The sequence below is a fragment of the Engraulis encrasicolus genome, chromosome 3, assembly GCF_034702125.1.
Source record: "Engraulis encrasicolus isolate BLACKSEA-1 chromosome 3, IST_EnEncr_1.0, whole genome shotgun sequence".
NCBI lineage: Eukaryota > Metazoa > Chordata > Actinopteri > Clupeiformes > Engraulidae > Engraulis > Engraulis encrasicolus.
This window is the reverse complement of record NC_085859.1, coordinates 34793273-34803272: the sequence shown is the minus strand read 5'-3', so window position 1 is coordinate 34803272 and position 10000 is coordinate 34793273. Positions and strand designations below refer to the sequence as shown.

The 10000-nt window shown below is 48.2% G+C and overlaps 1 protein-coding gene across 2 annotated transcripts in view; it reads right to left on the bottom strand.

Annotated features, from left to right (window-relative positions):
* Positions 1-10000, bottom strand: part of rasa1a (RAS p21 protein activator (GTPase activating protein) 1a) — a 66975-nt gene that overhangs the window by 31077 nt on the left and 25898 nt on the right. For both annotated transcript variants that reach the window (XM_063195267.1, XM_063195268.1), the window contains exons 2-4: positions 6839-6991; positions 4164-4299; positions 3550-3620 (exon numbers count right to left, since the gene is read on the bottom strand). In XM_063195267.1, coding sequence (XP_063051337.1) covers positions 3550-3620; positions 4164-4299; positions 6839-6991 — 360 coding nt within the window. The remainder of the gene's footprint in view (positions 1-3549; positions 3621-4163; positions 4300-6838; positions 6992-10000) is intronic.

Here is a 10000-nt window from a genome sequence, read left to right as displayed (position 1 = left end):
GAACAGAGGAGAGGAGAGGAGAGGAGAGGAGAGGAGAGGAGAGGAGAGGAGAGGAGAGGAGAGGAGAGGAGAGGACTGGAGAGGAGAGGAGAGGAGAGGAGAGGAGAGGAGAGGAGAGGAGAGGAGAGGCTGGCTCTTTGGCTCTGGGGTTCTGTTCTCTGGGGCTTTGGCAGCAGTGGACCCCGTAATCACAGCAGGAACAGGCTGACATTACCACTGGGTTGGCTTTTTCAAGGCGGGAAGTAGTGAGGAAACGAGAAGGGGGGGAAACCTCTTCCAAAAAGCTGTGGGCGCTGACGCACATGCACATGCGCCCACTTGCGTACATACACAGACGCGTACATGTCCATGTGCGTGCGCGAGCGAACGCGCGCGTGCTTACACGCGCACGCACGCGCACGCACGCGCACGCACGCGCGCGCACGCACGCACGCACGCACGCACGCACGCACGCACGCACGCACGCACGCACGCACGCACACACGCACACACGCACACACGCACGCACACGCGCAAACACGCACGCACACACGCCAACACATGCTGAAACATGCTCACTCAGTGAGGCAAAACAACGGTGCGCGTGAACAAAGATTCTTTGGTGGAGCAAAAAAAAAGAGAGAGTTCTTTTGCAGAGGAGTGTCATGTTGTGACCCAGAATAATTTTGGAGCCGAAACTTTGGGAGGGAAGATGAACAGCATCAGCAAAATCAGTCCAAGACTGGATTGCATAAGGCTTGTATCTAAAGACTCAAGAGCCAAGCCAACCATGTTGTGGGAGTTTGAGGGGACAGTTGAGTAAGACGGCATGTTTATGTGCCAGTATGACAGAGTCTAGGAGGGAGTGGAGTATTTCCCGCAGAACTTTTGTTAGTCAAGGTGGCGGGGCGATAAAAGGGTATTTTTTTGGCTAAGCACCTTTAGAAATTACATTAACAACATGAAATCTTTATCTTTTCAGGGACCTAGTCAAGGTGGTAGATGTTTCTTGTCAAGATGGCTGCCTCAGCAATAGAGTGCTGGGGGAAACCCTGGAGTGTGAGGGGGCGGTAGAGTACAGTGGGGCACAGCTAGATGAGAGTAGACTGTTTGGGGTGCTGGTGTTATAACAAGAGAGCAGCAGCACTCACTGTGATATACTGTAGCCTGGGTGTGTATTTGAGTGGACAGTTGAGCAATGCAGCATGTTTGTATGTGAATATGGCATTGTCTGGAAGTGAGTGTGGGTTCGGGCAGCCGTGGCCTAATGGTTAGGGAATTGGTCTTTCAATCTAGGGGTTGCCGGTTCGAATCCCCCCTGACCTCTCCCTATATGGCTGAAGTGCCCTTGAGCAAGGCACCTAACCCCACTGTACTGGGACTGTAAACAATACCCAGAAAAATAATAGTTGTAAGTCGCTTTGAATAAATGAAAGTGTCAGCTAAGTGCAATGTAATGTAATGTGTTTCAGGGAGCAGTACAGTAAAATGTAGCATAGCTGAATGGGAGTGACACAGGGTTGGGGTGGGAGTGTTATAAGCCTGGTCTTGTAATCTGGAATATACAGTAGGACATTTACAGTACCAGTGGGCCGATAGTCCTCAAGAGCCAGTGTTGTTTTATGTTTATTGTTTATTTCTTGTTGTCCTTTTATTACAGATTGGCCTTGGCCAGGCCTTTCTTTGGGTGCCAGCCCAGCCTTGGTCATAAGAGCTGGAGACTGTGATGTAGCCTGGGTGAGTGTTTGAGAGGGCAGTTGTGAAATGTGTGCCTATGTGTGAGTGTTAGGAAGTGGTATGCACGTACGGTATGGCACAGCCTGGGTGTGTGCTTGAGGGGGCGGTTGAGCAATGCATGTTTATGCGTCAGTGTTAGGAAGCGGCATGCGAGCATGACATAGTAGCATGGTAGTGTGTTTGAGGAGGCTGTAATGAGCTCTGGGGGAGGGGGAGGTGTGGTACATTATGGCATGCTTGGGTGGGAGTGTTACAACTAAGGGCCGTAGACTGTGGCCATGGTGCACCTATGGCAGTGGTTCTCCACCTTTTCTGAACAAACGCCCCCTTGACCTCATCATAAGCCTCCCAATGCCCTCTTGAGCTCATCATAAGTCTGCCAACACCCCCCTTAGTATTAAGAAATAAAACAGACTAATACCCCGCAATGCGAACTAAGCCCCACACCCACTAAGCTGTATCCTAGGCCCCCCTAGGACTCCTCAACATCCCCTGGGGGGCTGTAGCGCCCCCGTTGAGAAGCACTTATCTATAGCAAAGCCTGGGTGAGTGTTTGTGGGGGTGGTTGAGTAATGCATGTTTATGTGTCAGTGTTAGGAAGCGGCATGTGTGTTGGCATACCATAGCAGGGCATTTGAGGGGGCGATAGAGTGTGGCATGCTTGAATGAGAGTGTTGAGGGGGTGGGATGCTATGGCATGTTTTGGGTGGGAGCGTTACATGGGCAGTTAGACTGTGGAATAGCCTGGGTGTGTGTTTGAGGGGGCAGTAGAGTCAGTGTAGCATTGCCTGACTCATCAGCCATTCTCACTTTGTTTCACATCAGACAAAGCCCGTGTGCCTGCTCTGTCTGAGTGGGCATTTGTTTGCCCCAAAGGGAGACTGGTGGTACTTTCTGCTACTTCTTGGTACATTAAGTTTTCACCAAAAGCAGTAGGAAGCGGGCCAAAAAAACATCTTTCCCCTCAAGCTTTCTTCTTGGCCTGGCTTTAGAGCCTCACAGTAGATGCATACCAACGGCGCGGACATCCACAGTACATCCACAGAACGCGTCCGTTATCAGTCCGAAACGGTTAGAATGTATGAAAACAAATCATGCCTTGCACACAGGAACGCAGTGTAAGCGTGGCGCATGTCCGTCCTGACCACCAGACATGTCCGCGTTGCTCCTTGAAAATAGAACTCAAGTCTATTTTCCTGCGCGGACGTCCGCGTTCAATGCGCGGCTCCCATTGAAAATGACTGGCTGCTGCCCGCGGATAGAACATGGACGTTCACTGCGCAATGTGAAAGGCAACCCGCAAACCTCTCGGACTCGCACTGCTCACGGAGACGTTAAGGAAACGTGCCACCTGTGTGTGCATGTGCCGTCAATGCTGGGAGTGGTAACTGAATGCAGAATCCATTTCTATCTCCACATCAGAGTTTTGTGTTGTTCTCACTCCCTTCTTGAGCAACAGTGTATGAACACGTCTCATGCTGCTTAGAGGTGAGCATTTAGGCCCTTGCAGAGTCGACGCGACCAATGTGCGCAAACAAATGCTAACGTGTGTTGTGTACAAACATTGCCCCATTCTTCATAGCAATGCAAGGATCGCACCAAGCAACAAGGTATGCAACATACGTCAACAAAGAAAAATTGGAGAGACAGTGGGAGCGTAATTGTACTAAGCATAATGGCGGATGAAGTGTAGTCTTGCAAGCACAGTGTGTATGAAAATGTAGCATGTTTCAGTGTGAGTGTGGTGTGTGAGAGTGTGTTATGTTTAAGTGTGTTGCTTAAGTTGGCATGACAGGGTGGTGTGATCACAGTAGGTGTGATGTAGTACTGTACCTGATCTCATCTGTGTCTGGCACTTTGGTGTACGGAAGGATGGCCCTCACTCTTCTCCTGTCCTCCACGGGCTGCAACAAACAAAAGGGTGGAGGTTACAGATGAAGAACGAGTGAGAGATGGAGAGATATTGGAAATGTGAGGAGAGGAGAGGGAAAACTAAAGAGAGTCTTTCACAGGGCCCCGTGTCACCTCTGGAGGGGCCTAGGGTGACAGAGAGAGAGACAGACAGAGAGACAGAGAGACAGACAGAGAGACAGACAGAGAGACAGACAGAGAGAGAGAGAGAGAGAGAGAGAGAGAGAGAGAGAGAGAGAGAGAGAATTGAATTTTCAAAACACCTTTATTACAAATTCTTGGAATACAGAAGCACAAAAAGTGCCATGGAGTAACAATCACAAAAAAACAACAGTTACATAGGTAAATACATCTTACATCTCAGTCAGGTGCCAATACATGTGTAAAAAGCAATTCATCGTTCCTAACAGAGCACACAGCACCATTATGACAGGGTGACAAAAAAGAGAGATAGAAAGGTGAAGACAGCAAGAGTAAGAGAAGGAGACTGGTGCTTAGAGAGGGTAACTGGGGCCTGTGTTAGGAGTGGAGTTTACCTCTGGCGGGGCGACAGGTGACTGCAGCTTCTCCCCTTTGAGCAGGCAGGACACGTAGCTGTAGTAGCCAATAAGGTCCGACAGCGAGGAGAAGCGACGCCCCCCAATGTAATAGTCACCGCACATCGCAATGATCCTGCAATACGCACAGAAATAATTAACATATGCACACGCACGACCAAATGGCCACACATGCACGCACGCACGCGTACGGATTCATGTTGTGCACACGTGTGCACACAAACTTACACACATCAGTAAACCATATTAACACACCATCTTCTTTGCCTTTACCATGACAAGCTACAGGCAATACCACGCATTCAGTATGCACACATATGGCACATACTGCCTCAACCACGCTTCTACCATCACCATGTACAGTTAAGCCCAGGACACAACGAATAGTTTGAGTTTTTCAAATCTCTTTTCCATAATCAGTGCACAATACTGGCTTTTATGTCATGCTCCTTTATCCACAGGCATATACAGGGTGTCTTTTAAAAAAAAAGTGTATACACACACGTTAAAACGTTGCAAAGTAGCTATTTATAAAAATGTGTGTCATTTTCAAACATCACCTTACTGTCTTGTCACTGCTTGCCTCATCATCTATGTTGTTACCTGTGACAGTCACTGAAAGCCAATGCTGCCATTGACAGTGAGTGCACAAAATTATCAAGAAAGGTGTGAGTGATTCACCTTGTCAGCAGTGTCTAGCTCTGAATTAAAACATGTCAGTTTGAAAACAGTAAAATGTCTGTAAACATACACTTTGCTAATTGCATGAATTAAAAAAACACAGACTTGGCAATGATTCAATGTGTGTAGAGACAGACACCCTGTACATGATACAGCACTGACTGGTATGAATTTCAACTTTGGGCATTAACTGTAAACTACGTACTGATATTCACAAGTCCTACATCATGCCACATTAGGATAGGGAGACTTGAGGTATGGAGAAATCAGATAAATTGGGCCAATTTTTTTTGCATATGGCCCATATAAGCGAATGGCCCAAAGTGGCCCAATTTACCTGAATTCACCCTATCAAGAATCACAGGGGCACGGTAGGTCACCTGTCACAGGGTAGTGGTGTCACAGTATCAGTGCAGGGAAAGTGTTTCTCAAACTTTTTCAGGCCAAGGACCACTTTATAATGTTTTTGTTTTTTTTTTTCGGGGGGAGGGGGGGGGGGGCACCTGTCAAGTGACTTGAAGGGCTACGATTCATATGCTGAAATTTCTGCCCTTTTTTGGTGGTGACTGTTTTGGACAGGCACTAGGCAGTGTCTATTTAGCCTTCTAATGATGTTACAAATGTGCAAGCTTGTGGTATAATAGAAACACTGCCTGTTTGTTGAAGTCCCATCGTGGGCCACTGGAGGACTCACATAAACCACCAGTGGTCCCCCGACCATAGTTTTGAAGTGTATGTGTATGTGTGTGTGCGTACCTGCGTGTGCGTGTGCGTGCGTGTGTGTGTGTGTGTAAACATCAAAGTTCTCTACTCTTATCACAACCAGGTAGGACTAGCTCTTCTACCAATTTCACACTTATGTGCACAAGACCTGCTAGTAATACTGCTTCTCCTCCGTCTTGCAGCCAAGAAGAAAAATGCAATGGAGAGAGAGAGAGAGAGAGAGAGAGAGAGAGAGAGAGAGAGAGAGAGAGAGAGAGAGAGAGAGAGAGAGAGAGAGAGGGAGAGAGAGGGAGAGAGGGACAGAGAGACAGACAGAGAGAGGGACAGAGAGATAAAAGGTGGATAGAGGCAGAACATGTTCATTTGGAACGTAGGGGTGGAGGAAAATAAGGAGAGAATGAAAGAGAGACAGAGGCAGAAACAGAAAGGAAATGACAGGATGTGAATGAGTGAGGGAATGAGTGCGAGTGAAAGCATCCTTTTACAACTGAGCATACAAAAACTGTTAGCCTAACGTCTGTGTGTGTGTGTGTGTGTGTGTGTGTGTGTGTGTGTGTGTGTGTGTGTGTGTGTGTGCGTGTGTGTGTATGTGTGTGTGTGTGTGTCTTTCTGTGCGTGTGTGCGTGTGTTTTGTTGTCGAGGCCGCTGCACCTTCTCTCCAGCCATCTGCTACTTGTGTACGTGTGTGTGTGTGCGCGTGTGCGTGTGTGTGTGTGTGTGTGTGTGTGTGTGTGTGTGTGTGCGCGTGTGCGCGTGCGTGTGTGTGTGCGCGTGTGCGTGCGGGCGTGCCTCAGCAACCTCCTCTCTCCAGCCATGTCTTAATCATGCGTCAGCGGGGCGGTAAAGCCGCTTCACAGTGGTGAGCGCTCACACCGCGCCAAACACAAAACAGGACAATGTGTCACTGTTACAACCTGGCCAACAAGGAAGAGAGAAGCAACGAGTGCACCTCTGCAGATGAACACATTATTCCTATTGTTGTGTCTTTTTGGTAGTGGCCTGCGCTTGCAGTATAACCATAGCAGCGGGGCAGTAAAGCAATCATTTAAAATGTGTGTTTGCTCCCCTTGTGTGTGTGCGCGTGTATATGTGTGTGTGTGTGTGTGTGTGTGTGTGTATGTGTGTGTGTGCCTGTGTGTGTGTGTGTGTGTGTGCCCGTGCCCGTGCGTGTGTGTGTTTGTGTGTGTGTGTGTGTGTGTGTGTGTGTGTGTGTGTGTGTGTGTGTGTGTGTGTGTGTGTGTGTGTCTCACCTGAAGTGGTTGACGACGTTGGTGTTGGAGAGGAAGGAGAGTACGAACGAGCCGGGCCGGCGGTCGCTCTCGCGGATGAGGTAGCTGCCGTGCGTGCGCGCCTGACGCAATCGCTCCTCCGCAATGGTGCGGTCCAGCTTGCCATGGTACCACCTGATAAACACACACACGCACAAAACACAAGAGCAATGAGAGCTGGCCAACGCTGCATGTACTTGATGTGTGTTTGGCGCCCCTCGCAGACGAACCAAGCATACTGCGAGCGGAAAAAACACAGACAAATAAACACTTCAACAGAAAAACAGAAGACAAACAGACAGACAAGCAGGGTCATTGTAATACCTAGCCGGTGGGAAAGGTATACATAATGCTAGAAAATCCCTCAAAGAGCAAAAGATGTCTATGGTAGGCATTCAATTTTTGATCTGACAATGAAACTATTTTCACAGAAAAAAAATCCTTCAAGAAATGTAATCATTTGATACTGACAACATTTCAGAAATGACTCTCAATAGAAGCCACACATGGTGGTAAATGGAAGAGAGTGTGAGGGAGCAGCTCCCATTCATTCTCCGTGTCAGTGAGCCAAGCAACAAGTTCTCAGCAATGAGGGAAACAAACGGCACACATAAAACAATATAAAAACATGAGCAAAACCAATTAAGACATTCAAAACAATTCAGACTTACAAGCGCTTCCAGACAAGCTAACATAGGCGGGGAGTGGACTGTCTGCCACCTTGCTTACAGGGTAAAAAAGAATACAAAACGGACAGATTACTTTATCAGTCCTGAAGGAAATACATTTTTATGTCATATTTAACCCAAAACTGCCAAGGAGAGGACGAATTGCCACACTAACGACCACAAGAGAGTGTGAGAGTGAGAGAGAGAGTGAGAGAGCGAGATAGCGAGAGAGCGAGAGCGCAAAAGAGCGAGAAGGGAGGAGAATACGGGCCAAGGAACAGCTGTAAGGGCAAAGAAGGCTTTTAACGCGGCGGCCAGAGCCATTAAAATCCTGCCGCTCTCTAAATTAAACAGCAGCCAGTTCCGACTACACTGCTAAAATTTTCAGCACATTCCACTCCCTGCAGAGTCAGTGAAGAAGGGAGGCAGGAAGAGAGGAAGAGAGGAAGTGAGAAAAGGAAAAAAAGAGGTCCACGCTCCAAGATTTAGCACCTTACTTGTGTAAATACAGCAAAACAGAGAACAAGACATTGACACAGAGAGAGAGAGAGAGAGAGAGAGAGAGAGAGATGAATGAAGAGGAAACTGCAGGAGGGAAGAGAAATGTTCTGCTGAGATGAATGGGATGCTGCGGAAGCCATTTTTTTCCAGAGGCAGCTCTAGAGAAAGAATGGATGCGTGCGGATTAAGCCCTCCCTGAGAAATGGGTTTACAAGGCACCTTGGCCAGACCAATGCTTGAGAGTAGAGAACAAGGCTTGAAGAGAGTTTAAGTCAGTGGTTCTTAACCTTTTTTGTACAAACACCCCCTTGACCTAATCATAAGCCTCCCAAAGCCTCCATTGACCTCATCATAAGCCTGACAATGCCCCCCTTAGTATTGAAAAATAAAATGGACTAATGCCCCCCAATGGTAGCTAACCCCCATGTCCACTCAGTTGTATCCTTCCCAACGCCCCCTGGGGGGCTGTACCGCCCCTGTTGAGGAAACACTAGTTTAAGTGGAGGTGTGCAAAAGGCCTGGGGGCCGGCACAGTGGTGGTGGTGCACTGTGCTAATATGCTGCTGTACCATGACTAGGTATAAAGCCCATGGGGAGGGACTCAGGTTCGAATCCAGCCTGGGTCATTTCCCGACCCCTGCCCTCATCCCATCTCCCTCTGCCAACCATTGCTCGTCTTCACTCTATTGTCCTATCCAATAAAGGAACACAAGCCTCAAATGCATATATATACACACACACAGACAGAGACACACACACACAGACAGAGACACACACACACAGACAGAGACACACACACACACACACACACACACACACACACACACACACACACACACACACAGACACACACACACACACACACACACACACACACAGACACACAGACACACAGACACACACACACACACACACACACACACACACACACACACACACACACACACAGACACAGACACAGACACAGACACACACACACATGTGAGGCTTGTGTTCCTTTATATATATATATATATAAATAAAAAAGAGACTGACGGCCCAACTGAGGCTCTAACTCTTGGGCACTGGGCTGCTACACCGGCGACCCGGGTTCGATTCCAGCAGGGGTCATTTGCCAGTGCCTCCTCATCTCTCTCTGCCCACTTGCTACACTGAACTATCAAACAAATTAATAAGGTAGAAAAAAGAATTTTTGTTTGGAAAAAAATAAAACAGACTAGCAAAGCCCAGTGTCGGCAAATCAGAGTGGGGAAATACAAGGCTGGATGGTGTGTTTGTGTCAGCCTTCTCTGCATACAAAAGAGAAAAGACAGGAAAACCCAGGGAGAGATGAGGACAAAAAGGTAGAGGGGGAGGACTAGAGAGAGAGTGTGATAGAAACGTGTGAAAAGAGAGGAAGAGAATGTGATAAGAAGAGTGCACATGTGTGTGGAAGTGTGAGTGTGGATGCATGAGGGCAGGTGCACTGTACACAAGCTGACTGTGTGTGTGTGTGTGTGTGTGTGTGTGTGTGTGTGTGTGTGTGTGTGTGTGTGTGTGTGTGTGTGTGTGTGTGTGTGTGTGTGTGTGTGTGTGTGTGTGTGTGTGTGTGTGTGTGTGTGTGTGTACGTGTGCGTGCGTGTACGTGTGTTAAAGAGGCAGAATCAGACAAGCGTGACACAAAGCAGACACCCTGAGGCATAGAGTCTGCCAGCATCCCTGCTGACAACACACACACACACACACACCAGACGTGGTAAAGAGGCTGTCCATATCGAGCCATCCAGCCTCTCTCTCCTCGTCTCCTTATTTCTCTGCTACACAGAACACCAACATGCAGTGCTGAACCCGTCTCTCCCATCACACACAAACGCGCACACAAACGCACACACCTTACACATCCTGTCGAAGGACGACAAAAAGGAAATGGCCATAGGTCTACTACAGCCTTCTGCAGTGGACCACAGACCAGTTTAGTGACGCCTAAAGTACAAAC